The sequence below is a fragment of the Cordyceps militaris genome (assembly GCF_000225605.1).
Source record: "Cordyceps militaris CM01 unplaced genomic scaffold CCM_S00001, whole genome shotgun sequence".
NCBI lineage: Eukaryota > Fungi > Ascomycota > Sordariomycetes > Hypocreales > Cordycipitaceae > Cordyceps > Cordyceps militaris.
The window spans coordinates 2,109,706-2,136,463 of NW_006271969.1; the positions used below are offsets into that span (position 1 = coordinate 2,109,706).

At 56.7% G+C, this 26,758-nt stretch overlaps 11 protein-coding genes across 11 annotated transcripts; 6 read left to right on the forward strand and 5 right to left on the reverse strand.

The window, feature by feature from the left end:
* Positions 1–1,899: 1,899 nt before the first annotated feature.
* CCM_00648 (membrane transporter) lies at positions 1,900–3,549 on the reverse strand (the record flags this gene model as incomplete). Its single annotated transcript, XM_006665807.1, has 1 exon — positions 1,900–3,549. One exon carries the CDS (start codon positions 3,547–3,549, stop codon positions 1,900–1,902), a length of 1,650 nt encoding a protein of 549 aa, XP_006665870.1.
* A 1,522-nt stretch (positions 3,550–5,071) lies between these two features.
* On the reverse strand, positions 5,072–6,055 carry CCM_00649 (acetylxylan esterase precursor; the record flags this gene model as incomplete). Its single annotated transcript, XM_006665808.1, has 3 exons — positions 5,072–5,464; positions 5,513–5,592; positions 5,647–6,055. 3 exons carry the CDS (start codon positions 6,053–6,055, stop codon positions 5,072–5,074), a joined length of 882 nt encoding a protein of 293 aa, XP_006665871.1.
* Positions 6,056–6,826: 771 nt separating this feature from the next.
* Positions 6,827–7,671, reverse strand: CCM_00650 (uncharacterized protein; the record flags this gene model as incomplete). The annotated part of the gene is made up of 3 exons (XM_006665809.1): positions 6,827–6,986; positions 7,340–7,458; positions 7,528–7,671. 3 exons carry the CDS (start codon positions 7,669–7,671, stop codon positions 6,827–6,829), a joined length of 423 nt encoding a protein of 140 aa, XP_006665872.1.
* A 581-nt stretch (positions 7,672–8,252) lies between these two features.
* On the forward strand, positions 8,253–8,503 carry CCM_00651 (uncharacterized protein; the record flags this gene model as incomplete). The annotated part of the gene is made up of 2 exons (XM_006665810.1): positions 8,253–8,321; positions 8,384–8,503. 2 exons carry the CDS (start codon positions 8,253–8,255, stop codon positions 8,501–8,503), a joined length of 189 nt encoding a protein of 62 aa, XP_006665873.1.
* A 575-nt stretch (positions 8,504–9,078) lies between these two features.
* CCM_00652 (uncharacterized protein) lies at positions 9,079–9,572 on the forward strand (the record flags this gene model as incomplete). The annotated part of the gene is made up of 4 exons (XM_006665811.1): positions 9,079–9,178; positions 9,223–9,301; positions 9,355–9,411; positions 9,452–9,572. The coding sequence occupies 4 exons, from the start codon at positions 9,079–9,081 to the stop codon at positions 9,570–9,572; spliced, it is 357 nt and encodes a 118-aa protein (XP_006665874.1).
* Positions 9,573–10,175: 603 nt separating this feature from the next.
* On the forward strand, positions 10,176–12,439 carry CCM_00653 (C6 transcription factor; the record flags this gene model as incomplete). The annotated part of the gene is made up of 4 exons (XM_006665812.1): positions 10,176–11,244; positions 11,295–11,712; positions 11,757–12,054; positions 12,107–12,439. 4 exons carry the CDS (start codon positions 10,176–10,178, stop codon positions 12,437–12,439), a joined length of 2,118 nt encoding a protein of 705 aa, XP_006665875.1.
* A 438-nt stretch (positions 12,440–12,877) lies between these two features.
* On the forward strand, positions 12,878–14,463 carry CCM_00654 (Major facilitator superfamily transporter; the record flags this gene model as incomplete). Its single annotated transcript, XM_006665813.1, has 3 exons — positions 12,878–13,328; positions 13,397–13,529; positions 13,584–14,463. 3 exons carry the CDS (start codon positions 12,878–12,880, stop codon positions 14,461–14,463), a joined length of 1,464 nt encoding a protein of 487 aa, XP_006665876.1.
* A 1,618-nt stretch (positions 14,464–16,081) lies between these two features.
* Positions 16,082–16,427, reverse strand: CCM_00655 (uncharacterized protein; the record flags this gene model as incomplete). The annotated part of the gene is given in 2 exon segments (XM_006665814.1): positions 16,082–16,272; positions 16,289–16,427. 2 exon segments carry the CDS (start codon positions 16,425–16,427, stop codon positions 16,082–16,084), a joined length of 330 nt encoding a protein of 109 aa, XP_006665877.1.
* Positions 16,428–17,007: 580 nt separating this feature from the next.
* CCM_00656 (uncharacterized protein) lies at positions 17,008–18,429 on the forward strand (the record flags this gene model as incomplete). Its single annotated transcript, XM_006665815.1, has 1 exon — positions 17,008–18,429. The coding sequence occupies one exon, from the start codon at positions 17,008–17,010 to the stop codon at positions 18,427–18,429; it is 1,422 nt and encodes a 473-aa protein (XP_006665878.1).
* Positions 18,430–18,558: 129 nt separating this feature from the next.
* CCM_00657 (C6 zinc finger domain protein) lies at positions 18,559–20,238 on the reverse strand (the record flags this gene model as incomplete). Its single annotated transcript, XM_006665816.1, has 2 exons — positions 18,559–20,127; positions 20,179–20,238. 2 exons carry the CDS (start codon positions 20,236–20,238, stop codon positions 18,559–18,561), a joined length of 1,629 nt encoding a protein of 542 aa, XP_006665879.1.
* A 3,758-nt stretch (positions 20,239–23,996) lies between these two features.
* On the forward strand, positions 23,997–26,281 carry CCM_00658 (Hsp70 family chaperone; the record flags this gene model as incomplete). The annotated part of the gene is made up of 10 exons (XM_006665817.1): positions 23,997–24,483; positions 24,536–24,579; positions 24,638–24,848; positions 24,899–25,148; positions 25,201–25,300; positions 25,350–25,465; positions 25,524–25,683; positions 25,737–25,873; positions 25,929–26,105; positions 26,161–26,281. 10 exons carry the CDS (start codon positions 23,997–23,999, stop codon positions 26,279–26,281), a joined length of 1,803 nt encoding a protein of 600 aa, XP_006665880.1.
* Between the last annotated feature and the right edge of the window lie 477 nt (positions 26,282–26,758).

Below are 26,758 nucleotides of genomic sequence, written 5' to 3' on the forward strand. Positions count from 1 at the left end.
GTCGCCGTCTGCACGAGCGAGTCGAAGCCGCGCCGGCAGGCCCATGGGCCGGTGGGGCCAAACGCGGACAGGCTGGCCACGATGATGCTCGGGTTCAGCGCGACGAGCGCCTCCGCGGACAGGCCGTGCGCGGCGAGGCTGTCCGGCCGGTAGCTCTGCACCAGCACGTCGGCGGTGCGCAGCAGCCGCAGCAGCGTCGCCTTGTCGGCGGCGTCGCGGATGTCGAGCGACACACGGCGCTTGCCGCGGCTCGTGTCGCTGTCGAGGAACGGCACGCTGGGGAGCCGCGGCGACGTTACCCATAGCACGTCGGCGCCGTGCGCGGCGAGCGTGCGGCCCGCGACGGGCCCGGCAATGACCCGCGTGAGCTCGACAACGCGCAGCCCGGCGAGCGCCTTGTTCTGGGCCGTGGGCGTGGGCGGGAGCAGCTTGGGAGGCCCCGGCGCGAGCTGGCGCAGGAGAATCGGCGTGTCGGCGACGGCGGAGGCCTGCGGGAGCGCGTCCCACTCGGCATAGGTGCGTAGTGCGTAGATGACGGCGCCGTTGTCGGCAGCGCGCGTCTCGAGCTCGACGGAGTTCCAGGTGAGCGTCTTCGCAGCGACCTGGTCCTTGGTCGCGTCTTGGGGCAGCCCGAGAATGGCCAGGGCGGCGGCGAGGTGGTGCGGAAAGAGGTCGTGGATGCGCACGTGGCCGTCGGCGGTTCTGTGCAGGCCGCCCACGGTGCCGAGCTCGGCGGGCGCGGGCGGCGTGCCGTCGACGCTCTGGTAGTTTTGCGAGTGAAACTCGAGCCGCGCGTGCTCGAGGGGCACGGTCACGGCCGGGGCTGCGGGACGGTGGTTGCGGAGGGCATGGTGCTGAGCCGCGGCGAGGGCGGCGAGGGCGATGCTGGCTTGCGCAAACATGCCGATTTTAAACGACGACGGGACGGCGATGGATGTGTCGGCGGAGGGTAGCCGGAGGCAGGCGAGGGCGGATGGCGGCAGGGACAGGGCGGCCCAGAGGTCGGCGACCAGGGCCGCGGTGGTGAGTGCGGAGCGATCGGGGCTGGTCATGACAGTGTTTGTTTTCTGGGCGAGGATGAAGAGCGGATGGGATTTATGTGTGTTTGGTAGTGGTTGGGCAGCTGTGGGATGCAGGATGAGAAGGCGTCTTTATATCTGCGGTTATGGTCGTACATTAGCAGCCAAGTTAACGCCATTCATGCAGATGCCCACACACGCACGACAGAATGTGTGTATGTGTACCATATAGCACAAAAGAAAAATACAACAGACTTGCATTCATTCATACATGGAAAAAGAAGCCATCTAGCGAACGAAGAAGCAAATTACCTAGGTAGGTAAGTTGGGCTTGCTGATCGGCATTGTTAAAGCCGTGTGGGGCCGGTCGGGCAGAAGAGGGGTACATATTGCAGGCTGAGGGAGATAATGTAGAAAGGGAATGGGGGCTGAGTGTGTAATATATATATTGACTAGAATGGGGGATTTGTATCTGAAAATTGTAAAACGATAACTATCGTATGGCAGCTAAGATAGAATTTATGGATGCGGGAATAACAAATTGGTTCCTTTGTTCCCACAGCCCCAGCGGCACGCATCTCGTTAACCGATCTCGATTGTTCAAGGTAGCGGGGCTAAAATGGGATAAATATATTCTCTACGGAGTTCGAGAATAAAACTAGATGCTGAGATTTGAAAGTGAAGCATATAGGGGACTTGGTACTTGAATTGAGAAAAGACGGTTGATCAACATCGAGGATAATTATCAGGTGGTTAAGAACAGCCAAACATCTAAAATTCAGAGCAAGTCGTGTTGAATCATGTATCATTATTTAATCTAAAAAGCCAAATGCCAGCGCCATGCATATCTAAAACAAGTAAACCAGCATCAACTCGTACTCTACTGCTTCTCTTGTGTCTCGGCCTCGCTAAGCGCCGCCTTTTCATCCGCCGTCAGCGCCGCCGACGCCGACCCCATCTTGATCGTCGCCGTCAGCACGAGCGCCAGCGCCGACAGCCCGACGCCGAGCCAGAAGCCAATCTGGTACTGCGCACGCAGGCCGAGCTTGTCGGCGCCCTGGGTCTGAATGGACGCCGAGACGGCGAGCTCGGCGATGCCGAGCCAAAAGGCCTGGCCAAGGTACAGCAGGCTGTTGATGAGGCCCGATGCGGCGTTTTGGTGGCGGTGCGGCATGGCCGTGGTGATGAAGACGTTGGTGACGTTGAACATGATGTCGACGCCAATGGTGCCGCACAGCATGGCCGGGAAGATGTACGCCCAGTAGAGCTTGGACGTGGACAGGGGGGAAGGACCGGTCTGGTCCGGGATGAGCGGCGGCAGCAGCACGCTGATGAGGAAGCCGACGGTGGAGATGAGAAGCAGGATGCGGTTGGGCAGCAGGTGCATGATGAAGCCGCCCGTGACGGCGAGCATAACGCCGCCGACGGCGAGGGGCGTGAACCACGCCGCGGTCAGGATCGGCGTCGTGTGCAGCACCGTCTCAATGTAAAAGGAAATGTAAAACAAAAAGAGACCAAACGTGCCGTAGGCGCAAAAAAGCACGACACACAGCCGCTTCATATATTTCGGCCGGAACAGGTCCGCCGGCAGCAGCGGCTGCGCCGACACCCAGCCCTGCACGTACACGGCGGCGGCGAGGAACAGCAGGCCGACGACGAGCAGCACGTACACGTACGGCGTCTTCCACCCCTGGGGCGCCTGGCCGCCGTCCGTCAGCGCAAAGACGACGAGCGTGACGCCAGGCACAATGGTGCCGGCGCCGAGCCAGTCCATGCGGATGCTGGGGTCGAGCGCGTGCAGGTCGCGCGGGATGCTCCAGAAGCCGGCAGCGACGATGGCGGCGACGAAGACGGCGCCGAGCCAGAAGAACCAGCGCCAGGTGAGGAACTGGGCGGTGACGGCGCCCATGAAGATGCCGACGTAGAAGCCGACGCACGCGAGCGCGCCCCAGACGGCGAAGACGAGGTTCTTGCGCGGGCCCGGCCGGTACGTCTGCCCGAGCAGGGCCAGCCCCGCGGGCACAAAGGCGGCGGCGCCGACGCCCTGCATGGCGCGGCACGCGATGAGCATGACGCCGTTGCGGCTGAAGCCCGCGACGACGCACCACGCGCACATCCACGCGTGGCCCGCGAGGAACACGGCCCGTCCGCCGTGCATGTCGGCCAGCCGCGCAAAGACGAGCAGCAGCGCCGCCGTCGTCAGGTTCACGGCCGACGCCGGCCACGTGCGCTCCGCGTCCGCCATGCCCAGGTCCCGCGACACCGGCGGCAGGATGATGTTGAACCCGGAGATCCAGTACTCGCTCATCATCATCGACGACACCACCGTCACCACGAAGGAGAGCTCTGCCCACCAGCTGCCGAAGCAGGCCGGGCGCACGCGCCCGAGCCGCTCGAGGTCGGCGCCGCCTCCGGAGGGCGAGGATGTGCGGGGGGGTGCTTGCGAGGCGCGCGAGAGGAACCGGACGAGCCCGGAGTCGCCCGAGGTGTGTGTGCTGTCGGGTGCCATGGCGGGTTGTTGGCAGGCCATGATGGAGGTCAGTGACGGGGCAAGGGGCAAAGGCGAAGAATCAAGGCATCAGAGTTGCTTGTTTATATATACCCTCGACTTTGTTGTCTGTAATATAACGTCGAGTGCGAAGAACGAAGAGCCCGTTGTGCTGTCACTGTGGACCGACAAACAAAATCGTGGCCGGACAGCTCTTTTTATATAAAATTGCATTCCCACGAGCAACCCCACCTGAAAATACGGCATTCTCTGCAATTGAGCGTCATGGTCCCCAGAATTCTTTCTGTCCTTGTCGTCACATCGCCTCCGCTGGGGTGCCTGGTTTCGCGTGCGAAGAGGCATGAGCGCCAACTGCCCCATTGGGGGGGGGCAGGACCGCCCTGACCAGCCGTTCATTATTCCCACAAATGGGAAGCGAAATAACGGAGGAAAAAAGTCGGCAGGGAAAAAAAATCCTTCTTGCTGGAGAACATCCTCGAAAAGTTGCCAGATCGAGTCAAGACGGATCAAGGTTCTCAGCCCGAAAAGGGACAAGCCTTCTGGGCAAATCTTGACATGTGCCTTGGCTGCCTATTTGGGTTTAGCCTCTTCACAATAATGATGACCTCGACCTGCGCGCAATGTCACTTAGTATCCTCATTCGACAATTGTTTATAAGCAGGATATTATAAATATGCTCTCTTGATTTTCAATTCCATTTTTGATTCTGGCTAGCATCCTGTCGAGTTGTGCCGTCCCCGTTGCTGCCTTGTTGTCCTGACCGCCTCCTAGTCCCCAGTGCCCGGTCCCCGGCGCGGCGTCCGCGCATCCCGACCCCTGCGCTGTCCGAACCATGCTCCTCCCCCAAGACTCTCGAGTCATCAAGCTCACGTGTATATCCATGTGCAACGCTGCGCTTTGTGTACACACTGTCCATTGGCTTCTTCCAAAACCTAGATCGGATCGGGGGGTTGCACTCATGCATCTCTACATCGGGTACCGGCAACCACATCGTATCCGAGCGCGGCCGCACACATCTGGTGGCGCTGGAATCTGCGGGTTCCACCCGTTGTGGGAATACCGTGGGAAAAGATTCGCGCATCTCGGCATCCTAGGCCAGTCTCGAGACAAAACTCGCTCGTCCCTTGGATGTGCCGTCCTGCCGAGCGCACTGTTCGTGGACGACGACAAGCTGGTGGCAATGGCCGCGGACAGCGACAAGACACAACCGACGCCGCGCAAGTGAAACGCAGCACAACTGATTCGTAGTCAATCGCCGCCTCTTGGAACCCCCGCGACATAACATTCCGATCCGTGACATGCACTAGTCCTCGCCGTGATACCTCCGTCCAGCTTGAACCCCGTCGCACGTCATAGCACGCAGAGCCTCCATGCTTAGTGTCGCAAATGGCCGTGTATTTCAACTGCCGGCTGCGGATGTCTCCAAGCTCACCGCGCATATCGGGTATAGTCAACTTGCATTATCCAGCTATCAACAGACATTCCGCTCGCATAATCATGCTCAACCTTGTACATCATTACATTCTCGTCCGTCCGGTCATCTCTACAGAAGCATCTGGGCCGCTGCAACCAGAGCCGCAGGCACAACATACATCAGACTCGTCGACATACCCGCCGCGCCACTCTTGTTATTCGTCGCTGTAGCCGAGGCCGAGGTGCTCGACGTCGGACTCGTCCTGCTGCCGCTGCTAGTCGGACCAGCCGTCGTGGTCGCTGTCGCCGTCGTCGTGCTGTTGCCGCCGCCGACGCTGCTGCCCGTGGCATTGTTGTAGCCGTCAATCACAAACTGCATCATCTGCTTAGGGTAGTTGACCAGGTACAGCCCGTGCACTGATCGGTTGTTTCCGCCGCTACAGTACACATCGCCCGCGTCGCAGTACGACACAATCTTGTTGGTAAAGTTGGCGCAAGCGCCAATGCCATTCCGGACAAAAAGCTGCACAGGTTAGCAATTGGCTTATATCAGGGACAATGTTAAACGTACGCCGTCGACGGTGCTGGTGCCCTTGGCGTAAGGAGCCGTGTGGTTGAAGCTGGGGTCACCAAAAATGGCAATCGCGACGACTATTTCAGTTAGCTTCGTTGCGTAGGTTGGCCACAGCCAGCCGAGGCACTCACCATCCTTTACAGCATCAGCCGGAATGGCCGCGGCATCGCCAAAGATGCCGCCCTGACCGCCGCAAAACGCGTTGACGGCAATCTGCGCGCCCTGCGACCAGCCGAGATAGGCCATCTTGTGCCCAGGGCAGTCCTGGTGGTACTTGGTGACCTTGTCGTATACGTCTTTGGCACCCTCTGTTTCAGAAACGTTGTAGCCGGGGTCTGCGAGCGTGGCCGGGTAGTCAATGGCGACAATGTCGGATCCGGGGACGGCGTCGCTAATGTTCTTGGCCAGCGCGCCCGTCTCGCCCAGACCCGCGGCCTCAGAGGTGCCGCGGCCGACGAGAATGTGGAGGCCAGTTGAGCACTCGGCGGCCACGGCAGAGCCGGCCAAGAGGGCAACAGCGGAGAGAGAAGCGGTGCGCATTTCGACGGTGGTGACAACGAGTGGACAGCAGCAAAACAACAGACACAAGACAAGTGACAAAAATTCAATTCAACCCCAGGTTCCGCCGCGGCCTTTTATTCAAAAACGGACTGCTTGCCCGTCTGGGGCACCCCCCGTCAGCACTCGGCTCCCCTGGTCCATCAAAATCGCTGTTAGGCCGCGCCACCCAGCTGGAATGAGGCTGCTATTGGTGGGGCCGTCGGCGTAACTTCCCTCGACGGGCGGCGAGGAACGCATTAGCGCGGTCTAGTTTCCCAATGGGTCATGTCGAGAGAGTCGCGGCTTGCGACGGGGTGAGCTGTGATCTGGTTCTTGGACGCTGAATTGCTGTTGAGGTTGTCAACCGATCGGTTGAAGCCTCGCCATCGCCTGCCGGCTCGTGATTCGCGTCTCTCCGCGGCCAGTGCGTCGGCTGGATAGCGTGCGTAACACGTCATCAGTAGTCTGTCTGGGAGTCCTTAGAGCCAGCCACCCGGACCCGTGTGTGCCGAGCTGCCCGCGACGTATGGCCGCTGTTTGGTCAATGCAAGGTCTGCCGTGGCGGACTATTGCACTAGCTTTGAGGCGGGCGGCACGCAAGGTTTTGCGCTCGTAGGCCATAGTGAGTTAGTTGGTCCGCCCAGATGCGGAAGCCATATGTACATATTGCTCGCTGATGATGAGCGTCTGGGGAAGTGGTTCCTGTATTCCTGGGTACGGTGTTGGGGGTGGTGCGTGGGGTGCCACGGGGAATTCCAATGTTGAGGTGAATCACGAGTAGGCGTCCTGGAAATTGAGCGCTGGGCACAGGATGGCAGGTATGGGCGAGATAATTTTGACTCTAGCGATGGCTTCGATGATGACGGCGATGATGGCTGGATTGCGGTGTTTGACGTGTAAAGCGCAGCCTGAATACAGGCGAGGCCGCAGGCTGTTGAGTGACCCACTTTGTGTAAAGTCGTAAAGTGCCTACTATTTACAAGGAAACTGGCTACCCTGGACCTCAATCAATTGTTGATATTGGGCTTCGGAGCTTTCATTTGGAAAAAAGGATACAAGCGAAAAAAAAAAACGAAAGTTGTACTTTTCTACGTGGTTTGGAGTCTTTCTTTCTAGACACTTGATGCCGCAGTGGCTCCCGATTTTCACCAACACTGACAAAATCTCCTGGTATTACCTAGTTTTATGTTTCACCTTCCATTATATCCCCATGCAGCTATATGTTGAGACCGCGCTATTACCCAACATTCATCAATAGCGGCTCCTGCATCCATCGAAACTCACTGCAGACACGTGGCTGAAGTGGGCAACGCAAAGTTGTAACATGTCGTCCTCCACCGCGTGTCTATGGACGATTGCCTGAGCGGGATAGCCTGGACTTCGGCGGCCAACTCCATCGCCGACTAGTTACAAAGACGAGAGCTAGAAGAAACTGCAGTTTCTAGAACAACCACGTGTGACACGGTCCCAACTGCGGCTGACTTGTCTTGCGAATGTCTGAGTCTGCTTTCCTCCGACCGGACAACAGTGCACAGCACGTCTTTGTCGCCAAGCAGAAGGAACTGGCATGGTGACACCTCGCCCAAGCCCAATACATACGAAAACGAAGCAGCCATCGCACAGCCAAGCCGTCAGTGGTCAGGTGCACCTACTTGGAATGCATCCAGAGCAATCGAGGTAACCTTGCCAGCGTCTCACTCAGCTGTATCTGCACGACGTGCCCACCAGCACCATGTCCCGAGACATTGGACACATTGGACCGCCGTGGAATCTGGCATCAGGCCAACTTTTATTGATCAATGAAAGCATTTGCGAGTGGCAGAAATAGCGAAGCGATCATTTTGTAAATGAAAGGACGACTGAATGCTGTCCAATGTACGCGAGACGGTCTCGGAACGTAGAATAAATATTTGGTGTCTAGGTGGCTAGACACAGTAATTAGTTAGCATGGATTCAACATGTAGGTTATCGGTCCCAGATTCGGAAACTGCAAATCTGTCAAAGTTGCAGGCACGTCACGTTGTGTTGAGCGGCGACAATTGCCACCATCGACACGTGAGCTCCCGCGTATAGCCGTGCACACGTACTCTGTGACAGGTCTGAACAAAGAGTATAAAGTAGAGGGCTGGGAGCAGTGAGAAAGAGGAAAGTTTTTGTTCAGGCAAGAAATCAGATTTCTTTCGGCTAGAAATTCAACATGCGCTGCCTTGCACTTTTCCCACTCGCCGTTGGCCTGTCGCTGGCAACAACCCTCGACCACTACGCTGTACGTGCAAAAGTCGAAATGTTCACTCGCCTATCCGATTTGTTTCGTACTCACCGACCTAGGCCCTTATATCCGCCCCTGGTCGAAGCCTGTCCATTTTTCGGGATCGCTGTGCCTCGCCCCCGTACAGATTTGCGTACGTTGACAGATGCGGGCTTGAACGACGGTACACAAAGCACTGACAAGACGAAGCTCCAACGATGTCACGATTGAGATCTTGGACGGCAATAGATGCCAGCTTTTTCTGTAAGCAGATTCTAGCAAGCAGAGCTACACTACTAATGATAAAAGCAACTGGTTATGCAGGGGCACGAGCGCGGGGGTTTTCTCAGCAGGCATTTCTGATCTTACGGGAATAGAGTTTAGGTCTGTTTTGTGTAAAGCTGCAGGGTGAATCCAGCCAAAAATACTTGTATAGGCCGCAAAGTTGATCACTTTATTCCCATCCGAATACCGGCGTACTTGGCGATGCGACCCTCTCGTGTGCGGCTGAGTTCTGGGTCATTGCATGCATGGCTGGACTCAGCTAGTCGCGCCCGACATATGCGGTGGATCGTGAGGCCTTGGAAATAGTACACTTCGTGTGTCGGGTTGGAGGCACATTTGCCAGTGCCAGATCACGCTGCTGCAAGACCGTCGTGAGTCTAGACCTGCGGCTGCGCGTATGCAAGTGGTGACAAGTCGCCGAGATTTGTATAAAGTCGGAGCGAGGGGGCTCCCATCCCGTCACTCAAGATCACCTCGACACACTTATAAAATGCACTACTTCAACCTCTACTCCAGTCTCTTTACAGTCGGCTTTTGCAGCCTGGCTCTGGCCCAGACCCCCAACACTCATAATCCCGTCATTGCCGTAGGTCCAAAGGCTCCAAAGCGCCTCGGCTCACCCACTGACTGTCAGCCCAGGCGATTATTTACGGCCTCGATGACTCCGAACTGAAAATTCCCCGAGGTCGCTGCATCAAGGTGGAAAAGATACAGTGCGTCTCCAGAGCATGCGCTCATACTGGACTACGATCGCTGACAAGAAAAGGCCCAAAATTTCGTCCATACAAGTCGCACAACACAACATCTGCAGGCTGTATTATAAGTAAGTCATCCGCCTATCTGTAGTCGCAACTCGCTAATAGGGATAGCGACCTTGACTGCACCGGAACATTTTTCGTGTGCAAAGAGGGCGGCTACAACATCGAGCGCACTCGGATAAAGTCCATTCGCTGTACAGCAAGCCGTGCCGGAAGCCAACCCTAATGTGTAGGTCTCGCGGCGAAAACCCCCGTGCTTAGCGACGATATTTGCTTGCGCTCCTGCATGAAGTGATGGAGGGTTGGTTGCCGAGTTGAGCATACTGTTATTCCAGCATGTCTGCGGGCAGGCTGGCTGGCCCACGACTTGGATTTGACAGTTTATACATGACTGTTAATCAATATCACATCATAGTTATATCAAGGTCATTTCGTCACGGATTCAAAATAGTATTGTATACTAGCCGCCTGTGATAGGTTGGCTTCGTACCCGAAGGCTATCTTGCCATGACCTCTGCCAACATATTGCTCAGGAGGTAACGGCGCGGGAGACACGGCTGTTCGACATTTGAGAAATTTATTTTCTATTTAGCATGATGTCTTTTCACGCCAAATAAAAATAACCCCCCCAAAAAACGAGCCACGGCGGGCGTCTTCTAGGCAGCACGATACAGCCACACGCCACTGCCGCTAACCGTTTGGTGGCGTCGCCAGCCAGAACACATTTCGCCTCCCCTCTCGACATGTACACAACTTCAACAAACTGCGAAATGTCTCGTCGCCACGCGAAGCTCTTGATCCGTCGATGATTTAACTACCTGCCTTGGCCATGGAAACATCCCACCGCCGTCCCAATGGCCGCCTGGCAGCGTGCGACCCCTGCCGCGCCCGCAAGGTGTCGTGCGACCACCGCCAACCGGTCTGCACCCGCTGCCTCAAGAAGAACCTCGGCGCGCGGTGCTTCTACGCAGGACCGCCGCCTAAGCGCATCCGAGAGGCCTCGTCGCGCGTGCCAGACCCCATGTCGTCTTTTACCGAGTTGCCGCCGCTGCTGCCGCCGTTGCCCGTAGAGCCGCCGTCCATGCACGCGACGGGCTCGCCCGCGCTGTCCATGCACGCGACCGGCTCGCCCGCGCTGTCCATGCACACGGCAAACTCGCCGGTGCTGCCGATGCCGCTGCACGCCGTAGGTGCCTCGCCGCCGGTGCTGCCCACGCCGCGGCCGAGCGCGCGGCTGGGGCACACGTCGGTGCTAGAGGAGACGAAGAGCAGCCTGCTGCTACTGGGCGGCGGCGGCGCGAGCACACCGCCCGAGGACGACGGCAACTACGCCGCCGCGCCGCGCCAGCCGGTGGTGCTGTTCCAGGAGCTGCCACACATGGTGCGCGAGACCTGCCTGGCGGTCCTGCGCGCGCTGCCCGGCCAAAAGGAGGAGATGATGACGTATCTTGACGGCGCCGTCGAGACGAGGGGTTGGAGCTACGTCGCCGTGGACCGCATCGTGCGCAACCTACAAAGAATGTTTGAGGCACTACGACATCTGGGCGAGGGCACAGGTCTGGAGGCGGTGGCGCAGACACTCTGCAACAACACGTGCAGGCCCTTTGAGAGCGACTACCCAGACTGTAAGGCGTGGATGGACTCGTTCTGCGGTAATAATCTGAGGTGGGAGTCGATTGCCCTGCTGTGGGCGCACATGGAGCGCGCATCCGACATGTTTGACGCGCTCAACAAGACGCTGCTCGTCCGGTCCGTGAACAACACATCTGTCGAGGCGGCGCGCATCAATCTCGGATACTGCATCCGGATTGTACGACACTTTAACAACCCCAGTGTTCTCTTGGTGGATATGATTCGGCGTCTCGCTACACTGAATTCGCTTGTCGACGGCGAGCTTTGTGAGTATTCATCCAGAAACTATTCAACTTGCGCACTGACTCCGGCAAAGCAATGTCTGCCTGGGATACCGGCGCATCAAGCATCGCCTGCATGACGTTCCTCGGCGCACAGGCCGAGGAACACGCATCCCCATACACGCCGACGTTTTACTCCGAGTATAAGCGGCGCATGGCTGTGCACGTCTTCACGCGCGACAAGCTCGGCGTCGCCTTTACGGGCCGGCCGCCGCTCATCAGCCACCGGTACTTTTCCACGCCCATGCCGCTCGACATTGCCGACGAGGACCTTTTGGACACGGCGCGGCTGGCGCGCGCCGCGCAGTCGCTCGACAGGCACGGATGGAATACGGACGGGCGGCTGCACTCGAGCACGGCGATTCGGGCGCGGTTCATGATTTCCATGATCCGCGACGAGCTGATTGAGGCGAGCCTGGGAAAGGCGAGCCACGTCAACATTGAGTATCTCTTGTACGTCGCCTGCTCCTGAAGTTGAGCGCAACTGACTGGTCTAGGGATCTGCGACATCGACAATGTTCTTTGCAGGAGCAGTTCCCAGAAGGGCTGCGATTCTGTGCCAGTGATCTGGCGTCGGTAGACGTGCTACCCACGGTGGCATACATGAAGACATTCACACATCTAGAACACTTGCAAAACCTCTTCTTTGCGGACCGGCTGCTGCAGCGATACAACTACGTAGGAAACGGAGAGCTTCTTATTGGCAGCGTGACCATGGTGTCTCTCACGCTGCACTTTTGGATGAACCAGGACCGCTTCTCTATGGAGACCATGCGGCGCAACTTTGAATGGATTGTACGTACTACTGACTTTTCTACTATAATCCTATGTATACTTACCCGACAAGGTCCTCTCCTACGGTGCGCCTGGCGCTGGCGTGCTCTGCCAAGAGCTCCTCTACCCGACGTTTCGCGGCAACCACCCGCTGGACCTCAAGGTGAGCCGGTCGAGCATCATCCAGCAGCTGAGCATGCTGGTGGGATTCTTCGACTGGGTGCGCGACACGGCGCCCAACGCGAAGCTGTGCTGCAACTGCAGCGCCATCATCCAGCGCGTGCTCGACTACACGCTCAACGGCGGGGCGGCCAACGGGGCCGGGCCGGACATGCTGGACTGGGGCGTGTTTGACCAGCCAGATTTTAGCTTTGAGCTGATGGACACGTTTGACTGGCTGCGGTGACGGAAAGACAATGTGATGGGGAAAAGAAAAAAAAAGGAAAAGAGAAATTCACTAGCCTGGTGAATGTGGAAGCAGATGCGATGACGGGTCCCGGAAGGATTGACGCCACTTTCTTGGCGCATCGATCCTAGCTGTTCTGCAGGCGCGCAAATTGCCCCAAATATATCACGACACAACATTATTAATTTTCTGCCAATTCATTAGCGTATTTCCGAAGGAACTTTTTGACAAGTATCGATGACCGAATAAGGCAAGTCGCCGCGCTCACCCAGCTGCATCTGGGGGGCAGCTCCACTCCCTGGTCCGAGACCTACTGGTCAATGGCCAGAGCTTCGGTTTCTTGCATCCTTCACCAACCGCCCTCGCAGTCTTTTCATCGAGAAGAAAAGCTGCTTTGCGGCGTGAGCGAGACTTGGCTCGATATAACCTCAAAAAAAGATGGCCGATCCAGGATCCACAAGCCCCGCGGCGCCGCAGCCCATCAGCGAAGCCACGCCGCTGCTGCTGCTCCCAAACGGGGACGGGAGCAGCACCCGGGATGATGACGCGCCGCGCCTGCGCACCGCCATCCCGTTCCTCCTGATCCTGACGGCCGTCGAGTTCGCCGCCGCGCTGTGCGCCGCGGGCGTGGCCGCGCTCGTCGAGGGTTCCCTCTGCCGCAGCGCGTTCCCCGACGTCGTCGACCCGTACCGCGACGCGCGCTGCAAGGACAAGGCCGTCCAGGCTGACCTGGCCTGGATCATCGGCATGGAGAATACAATCTCCGTCGTGCCGGGGCTGCTCATGTCGATCCCGTACGGCATCATTGCGGACAAGTACGGGCCGAATATCGTGCTTGGTCTCGTCTGGGTCGGGCAGTTTCTGTCCGAGGGCGGCCACCTCGTTGTCTGTGAGCGAGCTCCCCTCCTGCTCTCTGCCTTTTTTTTTTTCCTGTGTGAATATTTGCTGACTATCTAGGCCTCAACCCGCACATTTTCAATGTTCGCTGGATCTACGCCTCGTCGTGCATGACGCTCATTGGCGGCGGCGGCGCCACCTACGCCGCCATGCGATTTCTCGTCGGCGCCAGCCTCGTCAGCGAGAAGAACAGGTACGCCAGCTGCGCAAATTCTGCGCTTCACACATTTATTCTTACCAATCTCAGAACCACGCTCTTCTTCTACATGCAAGCATACAGCACCTCGGTCATCTTCTTCACCGGCCCCGCCGTCTACTTCATCATGAGCCGCGCCGGCCCCGTCGGCGCGCAAACTGTTGGCGTGCTGCTCATCGCCCTCATGACGATCCCCGGCTTCGCCATGCCGCGCAAACTCCGCAACACGCCCTTCGTCACCTCCCCCTCCTTCCCGGAATCCGCCAGCTTCACGTCGCGCGTCGTCGACGTCTTCACCACCACCACCTCGACGCTGCGCCTCGTCTTTGGGCACAACCTGCCCCTCACGCTGCTCCTTGGCGGCGTCGTCTTCACCACGCTCGGCGCCTACGAGACGACGTTTCGGCTGCAGTACGCCACGAAGCGCTTCGGCTGGACGTGGGCTGAGGCCGGACTGCTGTCCTCAGTCGTGTCTGCCGCCAATTTGTCCATGCTCGTGCTCGTGCTGCCCGCGCTTAGCTGGCTGATGCTGCGCGCCAACCTCTCGGCGCTGCGGAAGGACCTGTGGCTCGCCCGGGGCAGCGGCGGCCTGCAGGTGCTTGGCAGCTTCCTGACGGCGCTCGCACCCACCGGTGGCACCTTTGTCGCCGCCATTGCCCTGTACGAGTGCAACCGCGGTTACATGCCGTCCATGGTGAGCGTCATCGTGTCCGTGGCGGAGCGCAGCGCCGGTATCACCCAGCAGTCAACCGTCTACGCCTGTGTGTCCACCATGAGCGCCACTGGCGCCATGCTCGCCGGGCCCGTCATGGCGAGCGCCTTTCGCGTCGGCTTGCAATGGGGCCAGTCGTGGTACGGCCTGCCCTTTTTGGCGGCAGGCCTGCTGCAAATGTGCGCATTCCTTATTCTCGTCTGCGTCCGGCAAAAATAGAGCGGCCTTGAGTGGGGGCAATTCTTGTATATTTTCTACCACTATGCGATCTATTCAAAAGTCTACGCCGTCTTCCAAATCGCTCGATTCTTGGTCGTGGGCGATCAGTCATGTTGACGATTTGTCCTCTGTCCATTTCGACCATTCGCTGCATGTTCCGGAGAGCCTCCGTACGACTCGTCACCATCACGACCGCGCAGTCGGCAAATGTAGTGACCTCTTGGATGCCATTGGCCATCTCGCCATCAACACCGCGGGACACATCCTCTACCGAGATGAGACGCCAATCGACGTGTTCCGTGTGGAGGTTGGACCTGGCGAGGAACACCAGCTGCTTCTCTCTCTTGGACAGACGGGTCGCGGCAGATGCGGCGGCGAGGCCGACGCGTCGGCTGTACCGGGAGGCATGGTGTCAAAGAATGTGGCTAGCACGAAGAAGGTAAGAGGAGAGATAGTAAGAAGAGAACTAACACGAGACTATAATTAAGCGAAGCCGCAACGAAAGTTAGGAAAAGGATAGGCCAAACCCCTGAAGTTCAGAGGAAGAAGCTAGGTGGAATACCAGACCTTTATGACCAATCTCGTGATGAGGTCGTGGGGGTTGCTCTAGAGGATCGCGTCGAGATTAGTCATAATGGTCTGGGATTCCGCCTAGCTTCTTCCTCCGAACCTTGGGGGTTTAGTGTGGAACTTTCCCCAACTTTCGTTACGGCTTCGCTTGATCATAGTCTCGGGCTCGCGGAGGAGTTCTCTTCTTACTATCTCTCCCCCCACCTTCTTCGTGATAGACACATTCTTTGACACTAGGCAAACAAGCGTTTTGACGGTAAATACTTCGTAAGCCGTCTGCGAAGTTGGGACGGTAAGTCAGGAGACGGGCCGATGAGGACAAGCGTCGGGGTCATGCTTTGGGCACTAGCCATTTTGCAGGTGCAGCGCAGGTATGCAGCGCTCACCCACGACTTGCGTGGCGGCAGTTTTCTGACGTACAACGAGGTTTTCACTTGCTCAGCGCGTAACGCTTGAATTTGGGTCGATCCTATAGATGAGAGGCCCATGGCTTTGATGTCTTTGAGCTGAGACATGGCACTCGAGGCGAGGCCGCGCGGTGTTCCGTTTTGTCATTCCAGGCGTGTCTGGCCGGAGATTTGGCATAGGCCATTTTCGCTGTCAGGAAAACAACGACTACCTCGTTAGCACAAAAATGTAAATTATTCTCGCAAATACTTATGAGAACCGGGAACAAACACTAGGCATAGGCTAACGTATATAGCGAGAAGATACATACCAAAGCCGACTTCGAGAAAGCTGATGCAGAGGTTGCGGACCTGAGCCGGCACTTCTTCCAGCGGAACTAGGTCAGTATATATCAGCTTCAGCGCCTCCTTGTTGCCCAGCACATTGCGGTTCGACTGCAAGGACTTTTCGAAAACAGCCGACACCAGAATTCGCCGCAACAGCGTCGACACGCGCTGGCCGGCCTGTCAATAGTAGCCTTTGCCGACCCGAGGCGGTCAGCGGTGCGCTTGTTGGCAACAGGAAAGCACGTACACCGATGCCCATGAATACCAGGCCTGTCATGGCTGTCACTCGGGCAATCACGTCGGGTATAGGCTGCTCATCCTGTACGAGCGGGAACAATGGCCAGCCAGCATGGCATTCTCAAAGGCGAGCGCAGGCGGGGGCGGCCCCTAATGTCGCCGTCGTTCGATCGCGGCAGAGCCATGACCAGGCAGCTGTGTGTAGCGGGCGCTACGGGGTTGCGAGGCGGCGCAAATGCGTTGCGGCATTTGGAGCAGGGCAGGACGTCTTGGGTTAAGCGAGCCAAGCGCGGGTGCCGAGACGGACGTATCGGGAGGAGTGGCGCGCCAGGAACGGAGGCGTCTCAGCCGCAGATTTTGGGGGTTTTGGCGGGGGCGGCGCCTAAATGATGTGCAGGGGTACCAGGGGGATTGATTGGACATGACTCTACTGCGATGCAGGGGTAACTCATATCAACAGATTATCCCTGGAATGCATAATCATGTGAGTGGACTTATGCATAGTGAGGCGTGCCGCGCCGACCAGCCTCAACCAGAGACTGCTGCCAAAGCGTCCTAAGCTGGAAAAAAAGAAAGAAAAAAAAAAATTTCCGAACAAGCATTGATTTGCTAGTGAAAAACAAACGCATCACAAATGCAAAACTGCTGTGTGACCACGCTGGGGTTGTGCAAAACCATCCGGCATTGAACAGCCGCTAAAATGTGAGCACTAGTGGCACTTCACCAAGTGAGCCGTGAAAAGTGCAAACGCGGAGGTTTCATCAATGGACTAGTAAATTCACTCAACAACAGCTCAAAATGTTCTTATAAATTCGCACGAGTCCTCCCAATATATATTTTCTCATCTCAGGCCTTCTCGACCCTGCAACTGTGTGTGACCCGGCCACTGACTCACACCCTCAGCTTGCCACAAACTTACACTCATCTCAACGCCACCACTCCCGTCCTTCATCGTCTCCCATCAACACCTTCAAATCAACACATCAGCATCGACACCCCAAACATGGGCGGCTCTGCCTTTTCCGTCGGCGCCGCGCCCCTGCGCACTCCTCGCATGCTGCCGAGCCTCTACCACGCGCAGAAGCGGCGCTGCCAAGCGCTCCTGCGCCAAGTCTACGTGCACGTCGACTCGCCCATTGACGGGCCTGCCAAGAAGGACTTTGGCGACATTGACTTCCTCGTGTTCCAGCGCCGACCCGGGGCGGCGCCGCCGCCGCCGGCCATCGAGCACGCCAAGCCCGGATCGGAGCTGATGCACGAGATGGCGACGCTGCTCGGCGCGGTGCGCACCATTTACAACCCCGGCGAGGTGTCGTCCAATCTCGCCATCCCGTGGCCGGCCGGTGCCGAGGACCAAGTGTCCGAGGTGGCGGTCGTCGAGGGGGAGGCTGCTACCGCCGACGAGAAGAAATACATTCAGGTGGACATTCGCATCTCCCCCAGCCTCGAGGCGCACCGGTGGATGCTCTTCAAGCACGCCCACGGCGACCTCTGGAACGTCGTCGGCTCGCTCGTGCGGCCGTACGGCCTCACCGTCGACGACAAGGGCATGTCGGTCCGCATCCGCGAGATCGAGGCCGTCAACAAGACGCGCGCCAAGGTGCACCTCACGTCGGACCCGGTCCGCGTGCTCGACTTCCTCGGGCTGCCGCGCACCGGCGCCCACGCGCGCACCTGGCTCGACACGCCGTTTGCGACGCACGACGCGCTGTTCGAGTACGCCGCGCTGTGCCGCGTCATGTACATCACGCCGGCCGCCACCGACGCGGCCAACCACGACGAGGGCCACAACCTGCTCAAGGACCTGCGCAGCCTCAAGCACAACGACCGGCAGCGCATGCGCGCGCGGCCGGCCTTTCGCCGCTGGATCGACGAGTTTGTGCCGCGGTGCCGCCGCGAGGGCCGCTTCGCGACGCAGCGCACGGGGCGCGCCGAGCTGACCGAGCACGCGCTCGACGCGTTTGGCGTGCGCGACGAGTTTGAGCGCCGCCGCGAGTCGTTTCTGCGCGAGAGGCAGCGCGAGCACATCTGGAACGGCGTCATCAAGACGCAGATACCGCCGCTGGCGCCGGGCACGACGGACCAGCCGGCCATCACGGCGCGCGCGTGCCTGGTCAAGGGCCTGAAGCGCATCATCCTGGAGCGGGATGCGAGCTACGGCGTCGAGTTTGACGAGGGTCTGCTGGATGAGCAGGGCTTCTACAAGGAGGACGAGGTGAGGAGCTTCATCGACAAGCACAAGAGCGCGGTTTTGGCGGTGGCCATGCAAAGACAGCAGGCGACATACTTGGCGAGCCTAGAAAAACGCGGCTTGCTCAAGGAAATGAAGCCGGTCGAGAAGAGCAAGGGAGAGGGAGAAGGGCAAGATCAGAAAGAGGTAGAGGCAAAAGGAGCCAGTGGGAAGGAGATAGAGATACCCAGTTAGACCAGGCACATGCATACGCATGCAATACTCCAGACAAAGGTAAAGGTTTGAATACCCAGATAGGAATGCACATTGGCTATACTTTATTCCTTACAATTATACTACATGATATATGCACCGCCCGCGGCACTACACCACCAACATGCTCGTCTCATTCAGCCTCTTGGCCGTCAGCGCAATCATCTCCGCCACCCACGCCCGTTCCCTTTGCCAGTCGTCGGTGCCATCGCAGAACATGGCCATGGCGCCCTCGAGCAGCGCGAGCGCCACGCTGACGCCCACCTTGCCCATGTCCTCGCCGAGGAAGTACTCCGTCATCTGGCACATGTTCCTCGCCATTGCCACCCACGCCTCCCTGTGCCTCTGGCCGCGCGCGACCAGCTCTGCGCGCTCCGGCTCACCGCCGTCGTCCTCGGACGACAGCGCCGCCAGCGCGCGACACGCGACAAACAGCAGCCAGTGGCCGACCATGACGCCCGCCCAGTACATCATGAGCAGGTACGCGGTGCTAAACGTCGCAAAGTTGTATGAGACCGGAAACGGCTTGCCGCGGACGGCGTCGTCCTGCGCGCTGGTCAGCGTGCAGAAGCGCGACCAGTACGGCGGCCCGGCGACCTGCGCCTGCAGCGTGCCGTACCACTCCCCGAGGCGCGCCAGCACGGCCGTACTGCCTTGCGTCAGCGCCGCGCACTGGGCCGCCACCCGCGCCGCATCACCCGCGCCGCGCTGCATCTCGTCGGCCAGGCGCTGCAGCGGCGGCAGGTCCTGCACGCAGTCGAGGCACCGGTCAAGCACGTTCTTCGGGTACACGCGCCAGGGCCGGGCGCGCCACTCGTCGTGGCAGAGAAACGAGTCGGTGTGCGTGATGAGCGTCGTGTTGATGACGTGCCGCCGGAGGCTGAGAAACAGGCTGTGTGCGAGCGGCGTGTTGTTACCGTCGGGTCCGCGCAGCTGCAGAAGCATCATGGCGCCAATCATGTGTTTGCTGTACGCCGTGTTCTCCTGCTGCTGCAGCTGCAGCGCCGTCGTGTGCCGCCGCGGCCGGGGCGTCTCGGTGAGCTCGTAGATGCCGAGAGTGAGGCACGCGGCGAGCGTGTCGTCGTGGAGGCGCGTCGCCGGGTAGGCGAGCGCGTGCCGCAGGTGCTCGAGGCTGCGCAGGTAGAGGTGCGCGCTCTGCGAGACGAGCCGGGCGTCGCTGTGCGCGCGACCAATCTGCGCGGCGGCAAAGGCGGCAACGGCCGTTTGCAGGGCGGGCAGCGGCGACGACCGGCCTTGGAGCTGCAGCAGCCAGTTGCCGGTGACGTAGTCGGCGTTGTCGGCGGCGCCCATGCCCTGCCGCGGCATGTAGGCGGCGAGGAAGACGTGGTGCAGCTGCTGCCACAGCGACGGCATCATGGGGATGCGCTGGGCGGCAAGGGCGCGGCCGAGGTCGACGTCGCTGAGCTCGGAGGAGGCGTCGTCAGCAGGCCGTGGCAGGCGTGGGCGCGCTTCGACGTGGACAAGGCCGGGTGATGGCGTGCGTGCCTTTTTGGTGGTGCCTTTCCACCGGCCTTGGTATGTGAGGGTGCCATCGTCCTTCTCAGCGGCGGCGGGGAGCACGACGTTTTCGGAGAAGATGTATGCTGTCTTGCGGGTGTACCCGCCGCAGATGCGTTTCGATTTGAAGCAGTTGCTGCAGTGTGGTTTCGCGAGGTCGCACTGCGATGGGCATGTTAGGGATGGTCTCAGGGTTAGGGTCGGAGAGCGTACCTTGATTTTCCGCTGGAGACAGGTGTTACAGGCCTTGGAGCGCCCAGGGACGCCGACCATGCTGGGTATTAGAGGGGTATGTGATGAGAGGGGTACTCGGGATGCTGATGCTGGAGGGCGGGCATGGCGATGATTTTTTAGGAGAGAGCGTGCTCAAAGAGGAAGGATTGTGCGAGATGGAAGGGCCATGGATGACGAGGCTGAGTGGCGACGTCAGCGGGCGGCATTGCTCCACATGGGCGGGCAGGCGTATCGCAGGGCTGAGTGGTTTGGCAGTCCGGATGTTGGATGGACGTGATTTATTTTGTGTGGCTTTTGATGGATTCGGTTTCTTGTCGGATTTGCGTAATCCATGGCGTGGTCTTCTAAGGCGAGATGATGATTCTGGTGGGAGGCGTTCGCTTAATACTGCGTTTGCAGCAATACTGGGTGCAGCAATACTGCGTTTGCAGCAATACTGGGTGCAGCAATACTGCGTTTGCAGCATCAGGGTTGGCGCTACTAACAACAACACCAGGGAAGATAAAAATGGGCACAATAATCACAATCTATGCGTCAAGATAAGCGTTTTTTGTTAGTGGAAATTTTTATTTGCACGGCAGAGATTTGAAGCCATCACTAAGTGGCCAGGAGTTTCAGCAGCGCATTACTCAGGAGGTTAGTTCAGTAGGTCGGTCGATGACTCCAGGTCCGGCACTAAAAAAAACCCCCAGGCCACTTTGAGGCAGTCTCAACATAAAACGACATTATTGCGATTTTTCGAGCTACTTAGTCTTCCACAATCGAACGCTATCTACCAGCGAAATTCAGCCAAAAAGAAAAACATAGAAAATGTAGCCGACCGAAATTCATCAAGCCCATTTTCCATCAACGTCAAAAGCCCAGCAACCATCCATCGCTCAGCCTTAACACGACCCCACCAGAATCCACTGCTCGCGGAAGGTATCTTTTTTCGGTTTAGCGCCGTCCGCCGTCTGACCAACGGCTCCAGCATCTCGCTTCCGGCCGAGTGGGCATCGCGCGTCGAATACACAAAATGCGAGAGCCAAGTGAAAATGAGATTTGGCGGGAAGATATGCGTATATAGGGCGACAAGCAAACTTACACGAGGAAACCACTATATGGCCATTTCTCCGACACTAGAGAGGCGCAGCGCACGCGACTACGCAGCCGTTCCTCTAGACGATCGCATCACTACCCACCGTGACAGGACGGCCGCGCCATCTCCTTCTCAGCCCTAACTGCAAAATTGGAGAAGAATAGAGCCTTTACACTATTACTTCTCTCCCTTTGGTTTTTCTCTGAGGTCCTGACTTTCAGACTCTCAGCTCGCCCCTACGCCCAGCTGCCGCAGTTCGTCGTCCTCGCTGCCTTGCCACATTGGGATTTTGATTCGAGGTGTCGAGATTCTCACCGGTCCTCTTGTTTTCGGGTGCGCGTACTGCTGGCGCTCTGCCTGGGCAATGTTTTGGATCTTGAAGGGTGGCTCGTACATTCTCGGCCACTTCCGCAGCGGACCGATGAACAAGGAGCTGGGACATCGTTGCGAGGGCCATTTTCGCGAGTGTACGATGAATAAATCTCTGCAGCCCGCATAAGAAGGGTTTTCGCTATATTTTGGAATCACGGTTTATAAGGCTCGTCTAGACTGTATACTTTTCATTTCATACTGATTCTTGTCTTTATGAGTACTATTCATCCACTTTCGCTCTGCATTACCACCTTCGCCTTCTCAAGTGCTCTTCGCGCACCAGGGGGGTGTCTTAGGCGATGAACCAGAGCCCCGAATATTGTAAACCGAATAAATGAACAGTCTTCCTCATATTTGCCACCCCACACGGTGTATTTCTCGGCGATGTCGGTGTTGTTTGACAAGGGAAGTCCCTTTTCCAATGTGACACATTCATAGTGCTCCTCCGACCCACGCATCAAAAATCTAAGCTTGACAGCATCCCGGCAAAGCTGCGAGAGGTCTTTTTTGAGTAGTTCAATCTCTTCCAATTCCACGTCTTTTAGAATGAGAGGCTCAAAAACAGAGTACATAGTCGTTGCCAAGTCGTCGCCAAGTCTGTCGTCTCGCTGACAGGACCGGATGCATCTAATCGTCGCCATTCTCCAGTCCGCGATGTGGTTCTCGGCAACTTCAAATTATCTCAGATTTATGTCATTGTGTATTGGACTTCGAACTTACCCGGGCGAGCTTTCAGGGCTCTCTCCAGTTCAACCAGCCGCTCTTCCATGTGCAGGAAACTCCGCCTTTCCGTGTCAGAAGCCGTAGCAATGGTGGCTACCCCGAACATCTCATGATTCAGAATGCGGTCATGTATAAATTGAAACATCCGCGCTCTAATCAGTAGAGTTCTTTCGTGTCTACTTGCTGCGGACCAGGCCAGATAGAATTCCTCATCTTCAGACGGCACGGCCACATGAGAGCGAGTAGGCTTTCCGCTGCGAGCGAAGGCATCGGAATGGCCAAGGGCATGGATCTGGCCTTCCAGACTCCCAAACTCTTGAATTAAACGAGCGTCCGTAACGCCGTCATCTCCAGCAGACTTTGCGAGAAGGGCACTAAACCACACATTTTCGCTCTCGCGAGCTGCTGTGATTTCTTTGCCGGCTGCCTCCAGTTTGGATTCGAGAATTTTAGTCTTCTGATGCAAATTCTGTACATCAGCCATCATTTTGGCCTTTTCCTCGTGATAGAGCTTCTCCAACTGCCAAATATTAGCAAGGGCGACACTCAGCAGGCCAATGTGGCTCTGTGACTAGACTGACTTCATGCAGACCACCAGGAATAGTTCTTGGTGACGACGCGTAACTTTCAATGTGAAAGGTAGTTGATTTGTCATAATCTTTTGCAATCTTACGTAGCTGAGGCTTGTTTAGCAGGGAAGAGCTCACAAGGCACCACTCTCGACCTACTCACAGAAGCTTGAATGGTTGCAACGAGGATTTCCTGCGAGTGAGCTGTCAAATTTTGCAACTCAAGTGCAACTGTCTCTTTTCCGATCTTGGTGAATGCGGTTTGCAGTTGATGTATCAACGGATCCTGCGGCAACGGATCCTGCGGCAACGGATCCTGAGGCAACGCATCCAGAGGCAACGCATCCAGAGGCAACGCATCCAGAGGCAACGCATCCAGAGGCAACGCATCCTGCGGCAGCGCATCCTGAGGTAGCGCATCCTGAGGTAACGCACTCTGAGGCAACGCATCCTGAGTCAACGCATTTTGAGCAGGGCCGGGTACCTCTTCTTCGGCCTGTGGTTGCAATTTGCGACGGCTCCGGGTGGCGTGGTGGCGAGGAGGAGGAGAGGCAGCTCTTCTGCGCGAGCTCTGTCCCTCTTTATCCTTGAGTGGCTTGGTCATGGTCTTGTATATTCGCCTAACGAATCAACTTGGTCAAACACAGGATACTGTGCAAGTGCAGGAGGCGAAATTGAGGGGGTGCTTGCTCACGCTCACACCACCCCTGCCTTTTTACCGCCGGGCTCGGAAGGATCATGCATGGGTTGATCACGTGTGAATGAAAGAGGAGCGATGCCGGACTTCACCGAGAAAGTTGCTCTTTGTTCAAACGAGGCTGTGGAAAAGAGGGGTAGCGCTCGCAATACCATGTGTTGGGTCTACATGCTGGACTGCCTTTTTTGCCGTTGCCTCTGACGGACAGCTTTTTATAGCCGCAACATCTGCTTGCAGCTATACTCGACCTTTTCCAACCTTTGCAAGCAATACATTCGATACCTGCAACTGCAAGAAATTGCTGTGCAGTGAGCGACTTTGTACTTGCAGCAGCCGGCGCGAACTGGCTTGAATGACCATGGGCCCAACGCGCCTCGTCGTCGCCATCGATTTTGGAACCACATACTCTGGAATAGCATACTGTTTTCCAGAGAAGCTTCCAACAGGAAATTTGCGTGGAATTCAAACTTGGCCTGGTATGTTACTTGGTCCTACGCTGCAACGTGCGCTAACTGTCACAGGCTCTATCGGGGCCGACAAGATCCCAACAGTTGTCAAGTACGACAGTGCAAACCCCGGACACTTCGAATGGGGAGCCCCCGTCGAGAGCTCACGCCATAATATCATCGGAATAAAGCTGCTGTTAGATCCAGATCAAACGCTCCCCTGGCATGTGCCGCAAACGGATATCGAGACAACATTGAAGTTGCTGCCCCCTTCCAAGTCCCCAAAGGATGTTGCGACGGATTTTCTGCGCGCAATAAAAACCTACGGTATTTCACACATTCAGACGCAAGTCGCAAAAACGAACCTTGACGCATTTGACATTGAATATGTCATGTCAGGTACTTAACATTCAACAAGACTTGGAGAGGTACACGCTTACAGGGTAACCAGTGCCTGCTGTGTGGTCTGACGCGGCCAAAAATGCGACTTTGGAGGTATAATGCTACAAAATGCAGTTGCGAATTCAGTACATCTTTGCTGATACGAGTCTAGGCTGCAGAATTCGCCGGGATTTCTCCAGTGACTCTAGTCAAAGAGCCTGAGGCAGCGGCTCTCTACTCACTTAGACGCCTCCAAGCATTTGTGGAACCACACGATGTCATGGTGATATGTGATGCTGGCGGAGGCACGGTCGATTTGATCTCATACGAAATTGAAGCGACGACGCCGAATCTTCAACTCAAAGAAATTGTTCCTGGCACAGGTAGTTCTCATCTCTTTTCTAACCTAAAGTCTACTGACACTCTCTGAAAGGAGCCATGGTCGGATCTATGGTTTTAAATCGACGATTTAGGGCGGCCGTGAAAGACCTCATACCTGATAACAAATGGGAGAGCCTGAAACATGGTCGGGCCGTGACCAATGTCTGCGAATACTTCGAAAATCAAATAAAAAAAGGGTTTGCTGGAGACCTGAAAAAGAGATATGTTCTCGACTTTTTCGGTACTGGACTCGAAGATGACCCAGATCATGGCTTCAAAGATCAGGAGTGGAGGATTACAGGGTATGTATGAAGTGTACTGGGCCCATATTCATCTATCTAATTCAGACGACAGAGCCGACATCAAAGTTATTTTTGACCCTGTCGTTACTGACATACTGCGTCTGATTCGGGGGCAAGTACAGTCAGTTGAACGAAAGAGGAAAGCAGTTCGAGTATGTTCGAAGCGTCTCACACAGTCTTTCCACCCAACTAACAGTTCAGTCCATTATTCTTGTCGGTGGCTTCGGAGGCAACGAATACCTCCGAAGCGAAGTTGCAAGGGCCAACCCAGGGATCACGGTAGTTCCGCTAGACGATGCATGGGCTGCCATAGCCAAGTATGGGTTCCAGTGCCTTTTCATTCTTATTTGCCAATTTTTACTGATTGCGGTGTAGAGGCGCTGCTCTGTCAAAGATGCCAAGCCAAGCAGTCGTCACTGGCGTTGCGGCAGTGCGGCATTATGGCGTACAGGCCCTCGCGGATTTCGACAGTTCAATTGATCAAGGACAGCCCACGGTGTATGATGCTTGTACAGGGCTGTATAAAGTGTCTCGAGTAAGTGAAGTCCCTAGAGCATGGCATAGACATCAACTTGTTAACAATGCGAGATGTCATGGTTCATCAACATCGGCGACAATATTCAAAAAGATCGAAAGATTCGGCTACCCTTTCTTCGAGTGCTTCCCGAAAATTTCCAGAGTGGGCCCACCATGTTGCAAGAAACTTTGTTTGAATGCGACGAAGGGTACGTCAATGTCCTCGTCTACCTTTGAAGATGGACTCGCTAAAGAAGGGTATAGCGTCGCGCCAGTACACCCATCGACGAGCCAAGCAATTAATGCAAACTGTGTTCTTCATTATGATATTGGGAAATTCCCAGCCACTAACTTCAAGAAAATGTTCAAATGGTCAGGCAATTCGCTTCTTACGCAAGGTCTCTTCGGTTGTGCAACAGACCTGATTCTCGGCGAGTCATAGTGAGTACAGTGCGTGAATGGGCATTCAGTAATATGCAATTAACGGGTCTCTCAGCTGGCAGGTATCGTACGATTTGGTCATATCGTTTGACTCCGCCGTCATGACATTTTCGCTCGAGGTGGACGGCCAGACATTTGGGTCTGTACAGGCGGAATTTGGGCAGCAAATTTGGTGAAGAATCTTGTTGCGCTCTTCACTTTTCTATCATTCTAGTGATTTTGCGAGCCCCCCTAGAAAATCAACAAGTCTAACGCTATCAAGTCTCCGAAAGTATGTGAGCGGAAGTAAAAACTGGTGTAAGACGGGAATGCTAGCCCGCCGTTCCTTGCTCGATGACTCACATTTAGCAGCTGAGAAACGTGCTACTTGATGTCACCCACTGCTTTGCTACCCCCGATTCCTTAGACCCTCTTTTCACATAAATGAAATTGGAGAGATTTACCTTCGTCATCAACTCCATGGGCGTTTCCGGCGAACCATGGACGTCGGCCGCGCCCGAAGCGGTCGGCCGCCAACTCGTCCAAGTCCCCGTCGCTGTCCTCGCCGTACTCTCCCAGAACGACTTGGCCTCTGCCCGTACCCTCTTTAAAGACAACCTCAACCTGACGCCCTATATTGCCTCGACCGAGTGCAGCGGCGTGTGGGCGCGCCG